The sequence below is a fragment of the Berghia stephanieae genome, chromosome 2, assembly GCF_034508935.2.
Source record: "Berghia stephanieae isolate SIO BIC M18660-M18661 chromosome 2, UCSD_Bste_1.3, whole genome shotgun sequence".
NCBI lineage: Eukaryota > Metazoa > Mollusca > Gastropoda > Nudibranchia > Aeolidiidae > Berghia > Berghia stephanieae.
In genome coordinates, this window is record NC_088361.1 from 92,216,013 (window position 1) to 92,237,709 (window position 21,697).

Below are 21,697 nucleotides of genomic sequence, written 5' to 3' on the forward strand. Positions count from 1 at the left end.
AGTGATCTACTAAGTGAGCTATCAGGACCCCCGAATGTGTTATATCATTGTGAATATTCATTTAAATAATAATGAGACAAAAAACAAAGTCTATCATAACGAGAATTTATCAAAATTATGACACCGTTATAGTATCTTGGAAACAATATGTTATGGGCCCATATTCTACAACATAATATTATACATTAGATATATCATCTATATTAGATTCTTCCTAGTCAAAGAAAATTATTTTTTTTGTTTTGTTTTTGTTTTTAAGGGTTTTACGGCGCTTGCAACACATTAAGGTCATAACAGCGCCAGTAAAAAGGAAGAAAATGGGATAGTAAAAAGTTCTAGAATTACAATTAAAGCAGCCAAGAGAAAGTAAGACAAAGGGGAACTGTGAACAAATAGGGATCAGATGTAGAATCCAAGAGCATGTCACCAATGTACTTAGTTTGAGATCACCTAAAAGTCTCATCCGGACACATGCACAAAATCCAACAAAGAGGAAAACACTCAAATGCTTACATTATACATTAAACATAACAAATATAATAATACATAACAGAGAGATGATTTACAAGGAAAAAAATATAATCTCCCAAAACAATAACTATGCATTTGACTGTTTCCCTCCCAGCCAGGACTCCGACCAGGGCCAGGAAAAAACCAAGTAATCTCATTCCAAGACAAAGACAGAAAGCATGTTGGAAAACAGATATAAGGGGATAGAAGACACAGTATGTACCTCCCTGCCCGTTATGGGAGGTCAGGATCCCCATCCAGCTCACCAAGACACAAGTACAGGTCCCCACTAAGAAAAATGCACTCAAATGTTTTACAAATCATATATAATATAAAGAAAACATAATACAATGCATAACAGAGAGATGATTTACAAGGAAAAAAATATCATCTCCCAAAACTAACAATACATTTGACCGTTTCCCTCCCAGCCCGGGTATCCAGCCAGGGCCAAGACAAAACCAAGTAATCTCATTCCAAGACAAAGACAGAAAGCATGTTGGAAAACAGACATAGGGGGATAGAAGACATAGAATGTACCTCCCTGCCCACTATGGGAGGTCAGGAACCCCACCCAGAAAGAAAATTACATTGCACACACTCCACATCTGAGCCAATACAAAGTTGTGTTCTTTTTAACTGCAAATGTTAAAATAATTTTTCTTTACACATCTTTTATGATCATTTTAGAAAACAATCGTTAAAAAAGAACACCATTGAAGCGTTATTGTAAAAAAAAAAAGCTTTAAAATGACACTTTGCATTTTCGAATGAAATTACTTTTATTTTATCTATTTCTTCTTGACTACAAACAAGTATAAAATAAGTTCATTATATAACTATGGATAATGGAGCGTAACATATATAGTATATATATATATATATATATATATATATATATATATATATATATATATATATATATATATATATATATATATATATATATATATAACCAACACAACCAGGTTCGATATCCAATTTAAGATAATTGAAATTTTCAAGCTACTCTTTTCTCTCCTGATTCTCAAAATTATCTGACAGTTTCATAAATGACAGGAAAGATTTTTTATTTCAAATCGTGGAGAGGCAAGTGATGAGGTGTACTAAAGCATGTCAGAACTGATCGAACATTAAAAGCCGTTTGATATAGACGAGATTGGGGACCAAGAGCCCAAGGTGGGTGTGGATGCATATGAATATAATTATTTTTATAATTCTCATTTTGTAATTAACAATTATATAAATGCCTAAATTGCATAACATTGAACACATTGATAGTTTGCCTTGAAAAACTACAACAAAATAAACAGTGTGGAAATATAAACTCTGATTATTTTGGATTACAACCAACTCTACAGAGGAAGACACCAACTCATTATTAAATATCTACATATATTATGTAGGTACATCTTGTGTGTTGTCATTTAAAAAAAAGCTATTTTTAAAAGGAAGAAATGGCAACTATGTTCCATATGCATACTTATCGATGAGCATATTTACAAAGATACATCACTTTAAATGTTATAAATTCCCTTTACCACAACCTTAAATATTGAGTATCAAACTTTAATCAAATGTATGCACTGTTTGCAAAAAATGCAAAATCATTCTTTTTACACGATTGATCTCACAGAGGTAATTGAAAGATTTCTCATTTTGAAATATTGCTGAATACACAATGTCTATTATTTAAAATAAAACGATGTATTGAGTTATCCCGTCTGAAAGTTGGTTTCCAGGAGGCCATTAATCAGTCAAGATAGCTTGACCAGTAGACTGGGAGATATTGTGAGTGGTGCTTGTGACATCAAAGCATCCTTTCTCATCAGCATGTTACACAAACAAACAAAAAATTGCAAGACCAACGTTGAACAACAAAATTTTGTTGAATTTATGTACAATGAAAATCTACAAGGTTTGTATTCTTCCACAGAATATATATTATACAAAAAGAGAACAAAAAATAACACAAAGAAATGCAACATAAATGCGCATTGTAATTCTCATTCCATATTTGTTTTGTAAGCTCTGATGACATCTTTAATGGGTGCTCGGCATACAGGACAACCGTGTTTCCTTGCAATCAAATCCTTGCCACAACGGTAGCATACACACATGTGACCACATTGGTAGAGGACAGAGTCTGAAAAGTAATCCAGACAAATCAAGCAATGTGTATCCTGGACAGGTTGAGATCGCTGAGCTGGAATAGCACAAGCGCCTTGATCTGGGGACAATAAAAATCGAGATTATATAAACACTTGTCACATGCATCAAAATAATATTCTGCATTTTATTTTAGTCTTCGCTTGAAAAAAAAAAAAGATGAAAACCTACACTCTAAGAGAATGAAATCTCCTACAAAGGATCTTGGATATATATAAAATGATTAAATCTCATTTATATCCCAGTTGTCGGTGAAAGCAATCTGACTTTACTCATGCTGATCAGTAAAAAGTAAAAAAGTATACTCTCATTATCCATGAGGGTCCCAATAGCTCAGTTCATAGAGCACTCGCTCACGCGCAAAGGGGTCAAGATCGTGAGTGAAGTCACGTTTTTATTTTATCCTCTGTCCACCAGTAGTAATTGGGTTGCTGGGTCTGTTAGATCTGGTGGAAAGTACTTTACAATAAACTAGTGTTCTATCCAAAGGGTAGCAAGCAATTGCTATAGTCCATTTCAGGCTATATAAACTCCGGCTCCATGGGCCTAATGGCTCTGAAGCACTACTTTTGTTATCCATGTTAAATTCAATATCTTGCTGGATCCAAACTCTACATCCAGTGCATCAATATCAGTAGAAAATTTAGTTTTATGAAATAAAAATTGATATCTATCCTTTTCTAAATTCAATATCTCATATATAAATGCAACACGTGTATAAACGTTCAAACGGATCAAATAACATTTTTGTACTATTTTATCTAATAGGCTGTTTTGAAATTCCTTTTTAATGAGGAGACTCTCAGAATTGGATCAAATTAAGCTTTATGTGATCTGTTGATCTATAAAAGCCCAATATGAATGTATACATTGATAACCTTTATCAGACTAGTGTTTAAATGTTTCTCCAGAAATCCAATTCTAAATGAAACCGTTTTCCTTATTTGTGATTTAAATTTTTTTTAAAACAATAAAACAAAACCAAAAACAAAATTTAAAAAATAAATAAAAAATAAAAAGATAAAAACAAAAAAAACAAACAAACAAACAAAAGCATATAAATAAAAATCAATCTGATGATGATATTTTCAAGATAAACTGAATGTAACATTTAGATTCATGTAACGGTTTTAACAAATAAATTGGACTTGATTTCCGGTTATTGTTTTAATATGGTAGTTGTGGTGACAGGAGTATACAAACTTTCCCTAGTTCATTGTTTTCGTACCTGGTGAGTATTGTGAAAAGGCGGCAGATACTTCTTGTCTTATAGACCTCTGGATATCCAACTGAATTTCCTGAGTCATCTTTAGCATGTTCATAATTTGTTTCATTTGACTCTTGAGGCTTTGGATTTCCCTTCCCAGGAAAGTGTTGGTCTGGGTAAATCAATGAAACAAGTCATTATGATGAAGCAAAGCAAAAGGACAATGACAAAAAAAAAAAAATAGAGAAGAAACTAAACGATATTGTGGATGATGATGATGATGATGATGATGATGATGATGATGATGCTGGTGGTGGTGGTAGTGGTAGAGATATTGATGATGACAAAACTAACAGCAAAATAATAATAATAATAATAATGATGATGAAAATAATTATAATAAGCTCTTTAGGCCTTAAAACTCTGACTGTGTGTTGTTAGGTGTTGAGACAAAATTCAAAAGGAAAAGCAAAAACAGGAAATATTTTTTTAACGTTCACCTACCTGGGTGTATGGAACAGAATGAGCACTAACGCTTGCGATGGAAATGTTATCAGAGTTATCAACATCATTAAGAGGACCAATACCGAGATGGGAAAAGTCATTGCGAGGAATACCTCGGCCTGGAAGAGACTGGACAAAATCTTGAACAGCAGGTCCATTGGAATCAACACGGTTCTGTTTAAAAGAAGACATTCGCAACATAGAGAATGAATGATTTAGCAAAACAATTAATCAAAAATAAGAACAAATAAGAAATAAAACAATAATAACAAGATCCCAGTAATATTATAAAAATACAAAGAAAAAGAGTTTTGATATATATCTTGAATGGAAAGTGACTTTATGACACAAACTGATTTATATTTTACAAAATATTCTCACAGATATTAAATACAAATGATTACCATCTCATTGTAAATATATCACACCAGGCTTTATCAAACAGCTGTTTAATTGGAATGATCTGTCGGTGACAGAAATTTTCATATATAATTTCTACTGATTAATGGAATCCATGCCGGTTAATTGGAACCATGTTGGACCAACAGAACATTACAAGAATTTTGTCTTTCCTAGAAATGACAAAAAAATTAAAACCCTATTGATAAAACAATAGTAGATTCATCACGTGTATTCCAATGAGCATATAGGTCCATGAATTAAAAAATGGCATCAATCCTATCACCATCCATTCCATTTACCTCATAGTGTAGTTACCTAGTAGTGTAGTATGTTCGTCTTTATCCCATTGACCGTCTTGGAGAACAACATGAACGACGAGACATGGCGCCTGTTAGGCAATATTACAATTTTTCCCAACAGACACAATGCTGTTAATGGCCAGGTACCCATTTTACACCTGAGTATAGTGAGAGAATGTGAGTTGAGAGCCATTTCCAAGAACTCAACAATGTGCTGCTCATAGCAGGACCTCTAAGTCAAAATGCAAGTGCCATACCACAAGACAAGATTGATGCAAATAGCCATCTTGGAACGCAATTTTATTTATTCCCATTTTTTATAAACCCTTGGTTTGAGAAAGACTCACATTCATATGTCTCTTTATATTTAACGGTGTCAATTTGTAAAACCTGAATAGCATAATCAGAGCAAAATAAGATTCTCACCTCAATTAGAACTTCCAGGGTGGCTCTGAATTCTCCTTCCAAGGTAGATGACACCAATCTGTTATGAAGAAGTTCACTCAACTCCTGAACAATCTCCTCTCTTTGGATTTGACTGATGTCATTCCATGAAATTCTGAATTGGTTGAAAAAAAAACAAAAAACAACACAACTTTTTTTTAAAAAACCACCAAAAACAAACTACTAGATACTCAATATTTCTTTCTTTTTTTCACTATGACATAATTATACTTTTTAACTATAACTTCTTTTCAATTGTCAAATCTAAAATGATAAAAATTACAAGAATAAGAAATTATTTTAAATTATGGACAGAGTTATAAAATTTATTGACTTTTCAAAATATTTTAATGCCTTATCATCAAGAAATGTTAGTATATAATCGAGGCCAGTCTAATTAGGGGTCCATGTGGTCATGTGGTAGGACACTCGCCTTCAGTCCAGAAGGTCTAGAGTTTGAGTCTCACTCTCAGCAGTGCATAGTTGAGTCATTGGAAAAGGCTCTTTACTCACATTCGCTCACCGTACCCAACAGCATTATTATTGTCGGAAAAATTGTACTAACGCCTAACAGGCATCGTGTCTCATCCTCCAGGTTGCTGTTGGCTAGGGACCTCCTGTAAAGCGTTTTGAGCAGGTTTAGTGGATATTACAATATATAAATATTCAACTTTTTTTGTTTGATTTTTTTTTTTTTATAATTTCAATTTCTCTAGCACATTAAATCTCCTGAACAATAAGGGAATATCATATTACCCTGATTCAGATGAATCATTTTCCTGTCTGGGGCTTACAGGAACACTAGGAGCTGGGGATGACTGAACTGAAGGAGATAGGGACCTCCTTGGAAGAGGAACAGGTGAGGGGATGTTTTGAACATTTTGTCTAACTGTTGGGAGTGGCATTGGTGCAGCGGCTTCTTCTGGGGTATCATCATCTATAAGAGATAATAAAAATAAACTCATTAGGCTAAAGTTTGTTACGAATATGCTCTAGATATATAAATGCCATATCATTGTCTTCATTTATATAATAATAATAATAATAATAATAATAATAATAATAATAATAATAATAATAATAATAATAAATAATAATAATAATAATAATGACAATAATAATAATAACAATAATAACAATAATAATAACAATAATAATAATAATAATAATAATAATAATAATAATAATAATAATAATAATAATAATAATAATAATAATAATAATAGTCATCATCATCATCATCATCATCATCATCATGACCATCATCGTCATCATCATCTTAATTATTATTATTATTATTATTATTATTATTACTATTATTATTATTATTATTATTATTATTATTATTATTATTATTATTATTATTATTATTATTATTATTATTATTATTAAAGTTAGTCTTTTGTTGTTTTTTTTTTCTTGTTTTTTTTGCCACGTTTAATTATGGTGGTTGAATCAGTCAGCAAAGAAATGCTCAAAAACACTTGGAGAGAACTTGAGTGATGCATCAATCAAAGTACTGATCACACAAAATGGTGGACACGTTGAAATCCATTTATAATGATTTAAAAATCATTAAAAATCTGTTGTCATTTTTCGAGTTCTGGTTTGCGTTAAACAGAACTTGAATTATTTCTCTTTATTTCTGCTAACATACTGTGCTTAGCTGTGCTGTTTGCTTCTCCGTAAACTATTGGTTCCTAAATTCTGGGACACTAGTATATTATTATTATTATTATTATTATTATTATTATTATTATTATTATTATTATTATTATTATTATTATTATTATTATTATTATTATTATTATTATTATTACTATTATTATTATTATTATTATTATTATTATTATTATTATTATTATTATTATTATTGCTATTATTATTATTATTATTATTATTATATATTTTATTTATTTATTATTATTATTATTATTATTATTATTATTATTATTATTATTATTATTATTATTATTATTATTATTATTATTATTATCATTATCAACATCATCATCATCCTTATATTCATCATAAATATTACGACTGCTTTTAAATATAGGTCTAAAACATGTTTTTATGGTTTATTGAAGACATAAAGAAAAATTGTGAATTACAAAGTTTATAAGCTGCAAATTCATATTAATTTGATGATGCATTAAACAAACAAAAAAAAAAACAACAAAGAAAGACTTTATTTGGCTAAATTCAGCTTAGGTTTAATAATGCTATGGGAGATTTATGGCGATTCATGATTTGTTTTTAAGTTTATTGTATAGTTTTTTTGAAAAGGGAGTCCATAATACTACTAATCTGTATATTTATTGGGAACAACAATTGTTCGAATTAAAATCCCTCACCTTGGTCTGCTGAACTTAATGCACTTGAAAAACTATCAACAGAGGATATAGAATCAGTGCTGTCATGCCTTTGCAATGGAAGTCTTGGGTTTGTTTCTGGCTGGGGTCGAATAGTCAGGGTAGAGTCTCCTCCTATACATTAAAGATAGGCATAAAACAATCATTTTTTAAATATTTGGTCGGCTAGATCAGAATTATTAAATTAATATAAATGAAATTGTAAGACTAAAAAAACAGTCTCATAAAATACAAAATATTTATAACTATAGGTTATAGGGTCAACATCCAATTCCTTTCCACACACATACATACATACACACACACAAAAAAGAAAAAAAAATTTTGTTTTTTAAATTAAAAAAATTATATATATATATATATATATATATATATATATATATATATATATATATATATATATATATATATATATATGCATTTCTTCACTAGGCTGAAATACTGCAGAAGGATGCTCTCTCTCTCTCTCTCTCTCTCTCTCTCTCTCTCTCTCTCTCTCTCTCTCTCTCTCTCTCTCTCTCTCTCTCTCTTCAAATGTTTACAAACTATGAAAATAGGACAATAAACATTTGTTGATTCCTCTACAACTTCATCATATACTATAAAAACATTGCTAAACGCGTCACCAATAGCACATAAACTTCCTAATGTCTTGTTATTACCTGAAGGATTCAAAGTCTGATGCTGTATTTGTGGAGCAAGTGTTCTTCCTGTCCTTTGCCTTTGTGACCACTGTGGTCTTGATGTTGATGGACTGGGTCTTCTTGAACTTTGAATGCTTCCTCTGATAATATTCTCAAGTCTATGTCTGAAGGCAGCAGATTGCAAAACTGAAGACACTGGCCGCTGCTCAACAATTCCTTGAACCTGGTGAAATAAAGCAAAATTTAGTAATTCCAACATTGTTATGCAAGTATTAGCAGGCTTTAAATCCTCTTTCTTTTCTTGAACCTAGATATTCTCTTCATATATGCCACACACAAAAATCCTCGTACATTAGGAACCTTGACATGTTCCATAATGATGTTACTCTCTGTTGCAATCCTTTCATTAAGTCACGAGTACTTGTGAATTCTACATAAGCTTGATAGTTTGAAAGAAGGTTTTCCCTTTTTTTATTAAGGGAGGGGGGGGGGGGGGGGAATTGGCGGAACGAGGAAAGATTGGTGAAAGATCAGGTAGAAAAGTGAGAGCCGGAATAAGCTAAGAATATTAATTTAATACATCAGATGTTTTCTTACCTCAACAATGACTGATTCAGGTCTGTGGTCTGCTACATCATCAACATTTGCCGGGACATTTGCTTTGGATTGCGTTGGGTCAGTAATGTGCTTTTTCATGAATTGGTGGAGATTCTCTCTGTGGTCCTGTCCAGTAACAGGACGATGTGAATGTTCAATATTTCTCAACTCATACATCATGTCCCTTAGGTGGATAAACATCAACAATGTATTACAATATGTATATCATAAATAATACAATAAATGACAAATTAAAAAGAACAAAATTAAATGATGAATTAATGAATAGTTAGACATACCAGCAAGCTTCTTAATTCCCAAACTTATTGTATACTGACATCTCATAATGTGACAGAACCCCCCCCCCCCTAAAAACACACACACACACACAAAAAAAACCCAAAAAAAAACCCCATTGGTCTAAAGTAAATTAAAAAAAAACAAAAACAACCTTAAATGAAAAAAATATGGAAATGACTTTTTAAAATGTTAATGGCCAATGCCACACACATGCAACCAAGTGCACACAGTGAAGGAAACTTAGAGGACAAACATATTCTTATTTGGTATTAGTAAAGGAGAGAGGTTCCAGGCATATCACAAAGAATCAGAACCTGCTTACAAGCACAGACGGCTACGGGCACGCTCTCCTGATTCCCAAGGGGCAGACTTATAAACCGACACCAATGTTCTGTATTATTATTATCTTACGCGTGTCTTCAACCGGGGAGACGAATTTTTAAATATCAAACAACTATTCACCCTGTATAGATTAAGCAATAGTTATGAGCTATATAAAAAAAAAGTTTTAAAAAGTAATTTCAATAAACAGCCAGAGAGATGCACCTCAAAAAGACGTTCGGTGAGAAAAAAAAAGAAAAGAAAAAGAAAACAAAGAAAAACAAAAAACAACGAACCGATATTCTCAGCTCGTATCTGCGTCAGTCTATTTCGGACTCGAGTCTGAATAGTCTCCTGTGGCTATTCGGACTCCAATGTGCGTGCGCATACAGAGGGGAAAATGACACAATGTGGGCAGTAGGCAGAGGGTAGAACTGATAAAAAAAATAGAAAAAGAGTTCAGAAGAAATTCTGTTTTGCTCATATCACACTGACTCAGCTCATACCCCTAATTTGGACTGTAGATGGCGTGTAGCTTGTCTCACACTATAACAATGTTTTTTCTTTGTCCTGATGTTATTTGGACATTGTGTTATGTTGTTAGAAAAGCTTTTAATTTACACCACAGTTACTTTAACTGACTTTCGTTACTTGTGAAGAGTTTTAACTCAATGGACCCAAATAATCTATGATTTTGTCTTTCTCGGATTAGAATACCTGTTGATATTTACTAAAATTTTAATTTTGATTTGAATTGATTTTACGTAACTATCAATAATAAAAATATAAAAAAGAAAAAAAATTATAAAAAAGAAAACTATACTGCTACGGGAGACTATTCAGAGTGAAAAATCATTTGATTGTACATGTGCATTGGAATTTGAGTCCGAGTAGGCATAGGAGACTATTCAGACTCGAGTCCGAATAGACGCAGCTTTTGAAAATCTATTCACATTTGAAGGATAGTCTTATGATTTATTTGCTTATTTATTCTGATTGAAATTTTATACGGACTTCACCACTGCCCTAGATTTAGTTGCCTTTTACGGCGTATATTTTAAACACATTACAGCAGCTTACGTCTTCATCCTTTGTAACAACCGTGCCACAGCATCATCAGAATTCACTGCCTCCGTGTTTGATTGGTTTTCTTTGACGGGTATTTCTCCGTTTTCCATTGACGAATCTGAAATTTCTGGAGCTGCACTTGCCATAATGCCTTTATATATTTCTCGATGTGTCGGATAGACCCTTTAATAAGCTGTTGACAAATTGTTGTCGGTCGCTAGGCCGGACGAACGTTGACGCAGAATTATAATTAGAGTGAGGTTGGTAAGTTTCTAAATATATACATTACAGCATTGTTATCAGTTCCAGGAAAGCCAGGTAAATGGAGCAATATTATTGGATACTATTTTGGGCCTTGATCGTTATTGGACAAAACGATAAGACTTCCGATGAGTAATCAGAGCCAGCGGACTTAAATCGCAAGCTCTCCTATTTCTAGTCTTAAATCAAACCACCGAGTGTGTGTGTATCTATCTATCTATCTATCTATCTATCTATCTATCTATCTATCTATCTATCTATCTATCTATCTATCTATCTATCTATCTATCTAGCTATCTATCTATCTATCTATCTATCTATCTATCTATCTATCCTCTATCTATCTATCAATATCTATATGTGTATGAGTGTACCAATCTATCTTTCTTTCTTTCCATCTGAGAGAGTGAGAGAGAGAGAGAGAGAGAGAGAGAGAGAGAGAGAGAGAGAGAGAGAGAGAGAGAGAGAGTATGTTTGAGGGGTGAAAATAGAAATTTATGGTAAATTCCTCACAATGTGTTTTAGCGAGTTTATATAACAACAAGCAGAATATAATTTCGAATTCAATTACCTACATAATATGGTTATAAGACTCTTATATTATCATATTTACTACAACTTTTAAAATTATCTGACAATGACCATTTGAAAAAGAAAGGATTCCAAAAAGAAATTGGTGTTTACCAGATTGAAAAATCCAGCAGACGACAAACAAGTCATTCTTTTCCACTTTCGTGACACCATCGATGCGTGAAGTAAAAGTCAGAACATAATATTTATGAAGATAAACATGGCTGATGCTCTCGACAACATTTTTTCTGCTATAATGAAATCCGAAATGATAGCCCATGATGGAATCCAAAAACACAAAGAAGGTATTACGTCGTAGATTTCAAGATTAAATTTATATTGTTGTCTTAGTCAAAGTTAGTCGACTGATGACTAAACTAAAGAAAGAAAAATAATAATGGACACATCTCATCTCTCTCTCTCTCTCTCTCTCTCTCTCTCTCTATATATATATATATATATATATATATATATATATATATATATATATATATATATATATATATATATATATATATATAAGAAATCCTCCCATCAAAACACAAACAAACAGATTAAGAAGGAATAAGCCAAGCAAACAACAAACTCTATCAAACAAGAATCAGGAGGTGCATGTACAAAATACAAAGTAGACATTCGACTCACCTTCAAATTTTAATGTTATAATAAACTTCCTTTCGTTACAGTGAAGAATGCTATTGAACAACTGGAAATGCGTCTTATAAAGCTAGAATCTAAGAAAGCTGAGCATGCTGTTAAAAAATCACAACTGGTGCGTTTCAATTTGTTTTGTTTTTTTTTTCTTTTTTTTTCTTTTTGTTATTGCTTTGGTTTTCAGTCAAAAACCTTACAACACGCACGCACACACACACAAAACACACACACACACACACACATATATATATATACATTTATATATACAACTACAACACATATATATATATATATATATATATATATATAATATATATATATATATATATATATAATATATGTGTCATATCAGTACTATCTAAAATAATGAAATTATGTGCATTGCACTATAGGGTTATATTTGAATATTTGTTAGAATTAATGTTGGGTTGTTTTTGTATTTTGTTGTAATTACAGTGGTGGGTGGTGGTGGTTGTGTGTGCGTGGGGGTGGGGTGCGTGTGTGTGGGTGTGTGGGTGTTGGATTTATAGTAATAATACGAAACTTCGATCAAGTGTAGATGTTCTATTGGGGAATAATGAAAATACCTTTCGCGACAAAAACAAGCAAGAGAGAGAGAGAGAGAGAGAGAGAGAGAGAGAGAGAGAGAGAGAGAGAGAGAGAGAGAGAGAGAGAGAGAGAGAGAGAGAGAGAATGAGAGAGAGAGAATCACTAATGTCTATTATTTTTTCAAAACCTTTTTGATATTTTTCAGGATGATGTAATAGATTTGAGACTAATTTGAAATCACATGATGACACCGTTTCCATGGGAAAAGCTTGCAATGCCTTTGTCTGTGGTGTAGAAAAATTAATTCTTCAATTTATGACTCGTATTGTCTTAGAAAATGGCAAATAAAGCATTCGTTTCTTAAATGGCTTTAATCCTTTTCGTGTCGTGTGGTCCTTGGATTTTCCTAATTGTTATTTAGAGGGATGTTAGTCCTGTATTTAGCTCATTAAAAAAACCCAACAGAACTGCACGTTTTGTTAGATTTTTCTTTAGAATAATTGCGCACAGTATCTAGGCCATTGATTTACTACTACAACATCTTAATTATTCCATAATCATTCATATGCTATTAGTAGAAAATAACCTACAGAATGTTGTTTGGTATAATGTTTCTAACAATGGCTAGGCGACTGATGATGAGACCAAATCTTACAAATTATGTGTCTTGAGACCATGATGCGGACGCTCACCAATCGGACAATGTAGTGATTTATACAAATGTTTCAATGTATGATAATGGGGCTACATTTAGGTCTTGTTTGTAGAAATTACAATGCTCAAGTCGGTGTTTTGGTGGTCCAAATACCACTTTACGCGCCTTATGTTTTGCCCGATATTGCATTTGGTGTAGGAATTCCTGTTTTATTTTCCCTCTCATTATGGAACATCCTGGATAAAATGCCCTTAAACTTAAAGCACTTCAATAATTCCCTTTTAAAATGGTACTGCTTTTATTCCGTTTTTATAGAAAAAAAATAGGTTTCGCTTGGCCAGAGAAAAGGCCGCATCCGCATAGGTCAGTAATCAAAGTTTTTGATACTCCACAAAATGTTTTTCGTGTTATAAGGATTCCCTCAAAAATACCTTTATTGGCCTCCATTGTAGAGAGATTGAATTATCTTCCCCTCTTTCAATTCACTTTATGGTGAAATCAATCAACTTCGTTGAGACTCGAAGACACTGTGCACACAAATTGTCATGATCCATTGATCTCTTTATTAAAAAAAAAAGTATTGTTTTTAACTTGGCAGAGTGAAATAAAATTATATTAATTTGCTAAAAGTTACTTTCCTTTTTATTCACGATTCCAGGAGCTAGCTGTAGCTGATGCAATAATTACCGTGAGGATATTGAAAACTAAAGAAGAATTGGGGTCTTACGAGCTGAAGGTTGTTGAAGAAAAAGTGCAATTACAGAAAAACAGATTTGTGAGTGTCAACTTGAAATGCTGTATAATATGGTTTCTTGGAATGACTTTTAATTATTATTATTATTATTATTATTATTATTATTATTATTATTATTATTATTATTATTATTATTATTATTATTATTATTATTATTATTATTATTATTATTATTTTTATTATTATTATTATTATTATTATTATTGTTATGGTTATTATTATTATTATTATTATTATTATTATTATTATTATTATTATTATTATTATTATTATTATTATTATTATCATCATCATCATCATCATTATTATTATCATCATCATCATCATCATCATCGTCATCATCATCATCATTTATTTAACATGTATCATGTAGGACAAGACATGACATGACATTGTTTTATTATGCATTATTACAAAGTCACCGGGACCGATGATCGGACTTTATTGAAACCGAGCTTTCGTTGAGTGCAGGATGCCATTAATATTGTTTATTAATAAGTAAAACAATCATAGATTTTTTAAAAATAATTTTTTGCTACTTCCGTTTGATCCGAATTCGTTTCCAGGTTGCACCGTGCTTTGATCTTTAGACTGTTTGCGAGCCTTTATCCCCATCTGTTTTTCATTTGGGTGTTTAATCAGACAGGGCAATTTGTTTTTCATTTTCAGAATGACTTAAATAAAAACATGGTCGATGGGTATGAAGAATTCATTGGAACTGTGAAGGCATTCTCTTCAGACTATGGTCTGTCCAGCTCTGGGGCACAGAAAAGAATTCGTTCTACTGAAGAAAATTTGAGGTCATTACAGGCGATTAAAGAAAAGTTGGAATCAGGTGTGTAGAATGTACTTCGGTTGTCTAATGAATAAGTATGAAATAATGTGCTGCAATGATGATTATCATCAATATTAATATTTGATACACAGATATATATATATATATGGTCGAGGGAAATTGGCTTGAATCACGTAGAGTGCTCGACAGTTTCTTTAGAGCGCGAATTATTTATTATTCTCACGCTGGATTTTTCAAGGAGGTATGCTGTTATGTCCAGTTGGCCCTGATATTATATATTATATATATATATTTATATATATATATATTATATATATATATATATATATATATATATATATAAATATATATATATATATATATATATACATATATGTGTGTGTGTGTGTATGTGTATGAGTGTGTGCGTGTGTATGGGTTTGTATGAGTGTGTGTGTGTGTGTGTGTGTGTGTGTGTGTGTGTGTTAAATCAGACAGGGCAATGTGGCTTTAAAACCCTGTTTCATTTTCTAAACGACAATTTTTGAATATGTCGTGTTTTATTTTGAGTCCAAGTTATTTTTCAGAAAATATTGACTTTTTTTCACGCAGTCCAATTTCAATTGTTAAGTAATAAGTGTTTTTTTTTTTTGTTTTTTTTTTTTCAAGATGTGGATGCTATCGACAGTTTCAATGATGGACTGAAGAGGATTCTGGATAACAAATCAAAAGAAAATATGGATTTAATGAAAATTACTGGCAAAATTGATGGTAAAGCTTTTCGATACCTACCATTCTGTAAGAATTAACGATATAAATTATAGAGTGACAGTTATGCAAAGTAAATAAAATTGATCTGTTAGGTTAAATTTGTATCATGACCTAATGAAGAGGATATCTAAAAAGTCAATCGTGAATTATTGCACCCATATGTCTTCTTTGAAAAAAAAAATCATTTCCTTTTTTATGTAAGGCATCGGTCAGCGCTGAAAGTGGTGACGTAATTACAGACGTAATACGTAATACGATAGAGGGCAAGCAAAACCCCGTGACACAGGCTCACGAGATCAAGTCGAAATATGTACAGGCAGTAACAATAATAATATTCTTACTTGACATTTAATTTTAGATTCCACGTTATTGTTTGGCCTTCATTCTTCTTAATTTTAACGAATTCCTTGTTTTATGAATGGTTTTGGATCAGAAGGGGTGTGATAAACTAAATAATAAGATCAAATCTTGTTTGTTGGTTATAAACACACATTTTAATTTAAGATTCTCACTAGCTTGTCGAGTAAATATCCTAAATTAAAACGTATATATAATCCAAAAACATGCTTTAATCCTATATTAAAGATAATAGATTAATAAAAATATGAAATATGAAATGTAAATTCGGGTTTTTGTGCACTTTATAAAACTATATTATACTCTACATAATTAAACAATCACAGGACCAAGATTGATATGTTATGGGTATAAATCTAATTTTCAGCATCAATAAATATCACTCCATCCAACATGATACTGTTTTGAGATAGTGGGACACAGATTAAATTAACTTGAGACTTTAGAATTATCAACTCAAAGCATTTGTATCGGTGAATCATTTTTATTTTTCCTAACTTGATTTTGCTTTTGAAAATTTCTTGAATATAATAGAAGAAGGAGTTACTTGGCCGTTAACAGCTTTGTCTCAGTAGGAAAAAACTTGTAATCTCCCCTAACAAGCGCCATGTCTCGTCCCACTTGTTAAATGTTGCTGTTGGTCATGGACCCTTTATAAAGCGCTTTGAGCACGTTTCGCTATATAAATGTTCAGGTCATGTTCAGGTTAAACATAAAGCGGCTTCAACTTTTCATTCCTTTGTTATCAGTTCTTTTTTTTTATTCAAATTATGTTGGGCTTTTTTTTTTCAATTCAAACATCTTTGTGGAATGGAACAGACATCGACAAGGAAATTGATAAGGAAATATCCTGTTCACATGATCTGGAAAAGAAAATTTCACAACTCATCACTGAGCCTGACTATGATCCTGAATTTGTGAGGTGAGAGCAAAGCTGGAAGAATATTTTGAAATAGAGTTGAGCGAGTGCAAAAGAGTGACTTATATAATGGTTTCTGTAAAACCCTTGGCGACCACGTCAACAAAACAAAGCATACAAACGCCAACACAAAAAAAGCAATACAGAATAAACAATAACAGAAAGAGACCTCAGAAAAAGCCTCAAAAACGAAACAAAATAAACTAACCAAACAACCAAAGAACAAAACAAAACGACATAATAACCCCCACCCCCCCCCCCCAAAAAAAAACAAAAAAAAAAACAACAACAAACAAACAGAAAACAAAACAAAACATTACAAAAAAAAAACAACAACAAAAAAAAAAAAAAAAAAAAAAAAAAAAAAAAAACCCGAAAAAAAAACAAACAAACAAACAAAAAAAAAACAACAATCCTAAATCAAACAAACAAAACAAAACGAGAGACCAACGCAAAACAAACAATACTGGAGTACAAACAACAACAAAATAAAGGACAATGACTGCATCAAAATAACAAGTTTAGAAAAGAGCTTACAATAATAATAACAATAATAATAATATTTAAGACGACTATGACGACGACGACGACGACGATGATGATGATGATGATGATGATGATGATGATGATGCTGCTGCTGATGATGATGATGATGATGATGATGATGGTGATGATGATGATGATGATGATGATAATGATGATGATGATGATGATGATAATAATAATAATAATAATAATAATAATAATAATAATAATAATAATAATAATAATAATAATAATAATAATAATAAGAAGAAGAAGAAGAAGAAGAAGAAGAAGAAGAAGAAGAATAAGAATAATAAACATAATATTGATGATTTTGCTAATTAAAAGCATCTAGCTCTCAAAAGAGCATTTGATTTGTTTTTTAAATCTTGCCAAGAACCAATTTTTCTTTTCCCTTTTGTTTGTTACACTGTTGATGAATGCAAGCTTATTGATTATTTTATTTATTTATTTTTACCCGTTTAAATTGTTCTTGTGATTAATTAAGGGTGAGGAAAGAACTCCAGGAATATGAAGTAACAGAGTTGCAGACAGAGATAGATAAGCTACAGACAGAGCTCAAGATGTTAACCAATAAACTACGCAATAAAGAAGCCCGATCGTTACGTCTTCAATATAGACACTGGCAAAGACAACAAAACCAAAAATCCGTTAATAGATCAAGTGATCAAAATGAAAACCAACGGACTACAACTCCGAATTTCAACCCTCATTTCGGAAATCTTGATGAATGTGAGCGGGAGGAAACGACAAAGGTAGGTCTCATACAGGCAGATGAGTGACGTCAATTTCGTTCCTTTAAATATCAACTTCCTTCATTCTGTTGTTGTAAACAACCAGCTATTGATGCTGTGCATTTAGATGTTTTACTCACAACAATCGGCCAGCGGGTATAATGTACCAATCCATAAAACTATGTGTAAACTTAAACGTTTATAGTTTATATATACGTTTGATACAACTTATTGGGAACTTCTAATAAAAATGGCTGGCTAAAAAAACTATAACAAAGAGCTGAGTGACGTCAATTTCGTTCTATCTATATTTATTATCCAAGCGGGTGGTTGTGTTATAACTCCCGCGTTTAGGTTGGTCAAATTTTAACTTGTTAAATCTACTCTGATTACAAGATAGCCCTGCTTTTGTTTTGTGTTGTTTGTTTTTGTTTGTTTGTTCGTTTTTTTTTTCATTTTTTTTTTCATGACAAGTTGATAAAAATAAGACAACTGGTCTATCTCATAATGATATATTAATGATCAAATTTTGATGATAATTATTATTCTATCGTACTCTGAAAAAAGAATAAAGAAAACAAACAAACATACAAACAAAATTAATAAATTAAAAAATTAAAAAACATAAAAAAATAAAACATTGAATACAAAACCAAAAAACATCCCCAATTTTTTTTTTTTAAATACACAACCCCCCCCCCCCAAAAAAAAAAAAACAAACAAAAAAACAAAATAAAAAACAAAAAAAAAACAACAACAAACAAACAAACAAAAAAAAGACAAAAAAAAAAAAACCAAAACAAAAATAAACAAGACAAACAAACAAAAAAGATACAAAAACAACAACAGAACACAAATTAAAAATTAGGGCCAGAAAACTCATCCTTCAAATGTCGATCGATTAAAATGACCCCAATCTTGTCAAAAAAAACTCCCAAACCTAGGATTCCATAGAGTCCATGAAGATCTAGGTTTGAGAGTTTTTGACCAGATTTTATTGGTCATACTACTACTTCTACTACTACTACTACTACTACTACTACTACTACTACTACTACTACTACTACTACTACTACTACTACTACTACTACTACTACTACTACTACTACTACTACTACTACTACTACTTCTATTATTATTATCATTATCATTATTATTATTATTATTATTATTATTATTATTATTATTATTATTTTATTATTATTATTATTATTATTATTATTATTATTATTATTATTATGACTACTACTACTACTACTACTACTACTACTACTACTACTACTACTACTACTACTACTACTACTACTATTATTATTATTATTATTATTATATTACTACTACTACTACTACTACTACTACTACTACTACTACTACTACTACTACTACTACTTTACTTCAACTACTACTACTACTACTACTACTACTACTACTACTACTACTACTACTACTACTACTACTGCTGCTGCTACTACTACTACTACTACTACTACTACTACTACTACTACTACTACTACTACTACTACTGCTGCTGCTGCTACTGCTACAACAACAACAACAACAACAACTACTACTACTACTACTACTACTACTACTACTACTACTACTACTACTACTACTACTACTACTACTGCTGCTACTACCACTACTACTACTACTACTACTACTACTACTACTACTACTACTACTACTACTACTACTACTACTACTACTACTACTACTACTACTTGTGCCATGGACATGAAAATTTTATTTCAATATAATTTGAGTGTCAACTTTTTCTTCTAGTTTGCTGGACTATAACTTAAAATCAAAGAAAATAACGTAGGTATTACTTTCTTTGCTTAAAATCGACATCATACGCTAGTGATTACGATGCATATTTATATATTTTTGATTCCATTAGGTTCCAATGGTAACGATGCTTTTAATTTGGTGTATTTGGTTAGAATAATAATATTTATTCGTGTATTCATTTTTGTTTAATCTCTTGTTTTTCTCCAGATTACTGACGAAGTTATCAAATTGGAAGAATCTCCTTAAACATCTCAAGATTACTTGACGTATTTATTTTTTTCCTCGGGGAACCTCAAATCTCATGAATCTATGTTATTTATCACAAACAGCTATGGTATTCATCAATGAGTGAATTAGAGATGTATCTAATGTTAACTCTTATCTCACATGTAACTTTTACTTGATAAAAAAAAAACCAAACTTCGTGCCTTTATTGAGATAACATTCATAAATTGTGTGTTGAGTGCTGAGTTAGTTTATTCAAGTGACTGCTACCCTGGTCATATCCTTATCTTGGTAGAAAATGTATAAATTATCATATCAATGAAAGGATAAAATGTCGGTTCAAAATAACGTTTTAAATTCGAGTGTCACTAATGCAGGAGGTAAAAGTGACTAAACCGATGCGTTGGTACACGCAAGACAAAACCAAAAAGTTTTCACTAGATGTCACTAGATCATAAAGGCAAATCAATGGATTAAATGAATTTTTTAGGGTATTTAAAAATAATAATAATAAAGATCTCTTCAGTCTTTTATAAACGTCTCACAACGATATCGTTGACCAGCCAATACATGGAAACTACCAATGTCATGTGATTTCAGTTGTAAGAGAGGAGGGAAACAAATAAAACATGTAGGCTACTTGTAGAAAGTGAAAAAAAAAACAAAAAAAAACAATAAATGAAACTCAACAAAAAAAAAAAAAAAAAAAAAAAAAAACACCTATGAGCAAGCCCCCAGGGAGGATCGAACTCCCGACCCCTGGTTTACAAGACCAGTGCTCTAACCACTGAGCTATGGAGGCATGTTGCACAGGAGCATGCAAACCTATTATAAAGAATAATAAGAAATAAATGATGACCTGTTGATAAGCATTATCATTTTATTGTGTTAAACCCGTTTTCTACATTTTTGTTTTTTTTTGTTTTACAGATTTTAAGATCTCGTCCGCGCTCATAAGCGAAGCTCATTACCATTGACTGAGTAGCGAATGATTTGATACAAGGGAGACGATTCTAATATACATCTATCTTTTCTCTCTTCCAGTTTCGCCCCTTCCAAAGATGTTTGTTGAAAATACAATGATGAACATGACATAGTATTGGTTTACGATTATTTGTCGGGTTCCTAATGATATTATATGTATTTTCATCTATTTTCGTAAGGCGCCTAGACCTCATATTGCATGAGATGTTGGCGATATATAAATGTACAGTATTATTATTATTATTATTATTATTATTATTATTATTATTATTATTATTATTATTATTATTATTATTATTATTATTATTA

General features: G+C 31.3%; 2 protein-coding genes and 1 non-coding gene across 5 annotated transcripts; 1 reads left to right on the forward strand and 2 right to left on the reverse strand.

The window, feature by feature from the left end:
• Positions 1-817: 817 nt before the first annotated feature.
• On the reverse strand, positions 818-11,103 carry LOC144965853 (uncharacterized). 3 transcript variants are annotated; one of them, XR_013644115.1, is made up of 10 exons: positions 10,853-11,103; positions 9,152-9,335; positions 8,573-8,777; positions 7,893-8,024; positions 6,292-6,472; positions 5,518-5,650; positions 4,391-4,564; positions 3,908-4,058; positions 1,446-2,740; positions 818-1,377 (listed from the first exon to the last, which is right to left on the reverse strand). XR_013644115.1 is itself a non-coding variant. In XM_078901641.1 (9 exons), the coding sequence occupies exons 1-9, from the start codon at positions 10,984-10,986 to the stop codon at positions 2,517-2,519; spliced, it is 1,518 nt and encodes a 505-aa protein (XP_078757767.1). In that variant the 5' UTR covers positions 10,987-11,103; the 3' UTR covers positions 818-2,516. The 3 variants fall into 3 exon arrangements, 2 of the variants coding, with proteins under 2 accessions (XP_078757767.1, XP_078757769.1); XM_078901641.1 differs by having other exon boundaries at positions 818-2,740; XM_078901643.1 differs by having other exon boundaries at positions 818-2,740; positions 6,292-6,457; positions 10,853-11,082.
• Positions 11,104-11,694: 591 nt separating this feature from the next.
• On the forward strand, positions 11,695-21,446 carry LOC144965854 (uncharacterized). The gene is made up of 8 exons (XM_078901644.1): positions 11,695-11,976; positions 12,358-12,443; positions 14,188-14,304; positions 14,953-15,118; positions 15,728-15,829; positions 17,006-17,108; positions 18,139-18,406; positions 20,387-21,446. The coding sequence occupies exons 1-8, from the start codon at positions 11,880-11,882 to the stop codon at positions 20,423-20,425; spliced, it is 978 nt and encodes a 325-aa protein (XP_078757770.1). The 5' UTR covers positions 11,695-11,879; the 3' UTR covers positions 20,426-21,446.
• On the reverse strand, positions 21,134-21,206 carry Trnat-ugu (transfer RNA threonine (anticodon UGU)). The gene has a single exon. It is a non-coding gene; the product is annotated as a tRNA-Thr (tRNA).
• Positions 21,447-21,697: the final 251 nt, after the last annotated feature.

What these genes read in the sequence shown, in the direction of transcription:
- LOC144965853 (XM_078901641.1), bottom strand. Translation starts at nt 10,986, where the DNA reads ATGGCAAGTGCAGCTCCAGAAATTTCAGATTCGTCAATGGAAAACGGA. An exon ending in TTGTTACAAAGGATGAAGAC is followed by an intron (nt 9,336 to 10,852) that starts GTAAGCTGCTGT and finishes TATCCACCTAAG; the next exon opens with GGACATGATGTATGAGTTGA. An exon ending in ATTAAGTTCAGCAGACCAAG is followed by an intron (nt 6,473 to 7,892) that starts GTGAGGGATTTT and finishes TATCTCTTATAG; the next exon opens with ATGATGATACCCCAGAAGAA.
- LOC144965854 (XM_078901644.1), top strand. Translation starts at nt 11,880, where the DNA reads ATGAAGATAAACATGGCTGATGCTCTCGACAACATTTTTTCTGCTATA. An exon ending in AATTACAGAAAAACAGATTT is followed by an intron (nt 14,305 to 14,952) that starts GTGAGTGTCAAC and finishes TTTCATTTTCAG; the next exon opens with AATGACTTAAATAAAAACAT. An exon ending in TAAAGAAAAGTTGGAATCAG is followed by an intron (nt 15,119 to 15,727) that starts GTGTGTAGAATG and finishes TTTTTTTTCAAG; the next exon opens with ATGTGGATGCTATCGACAGT.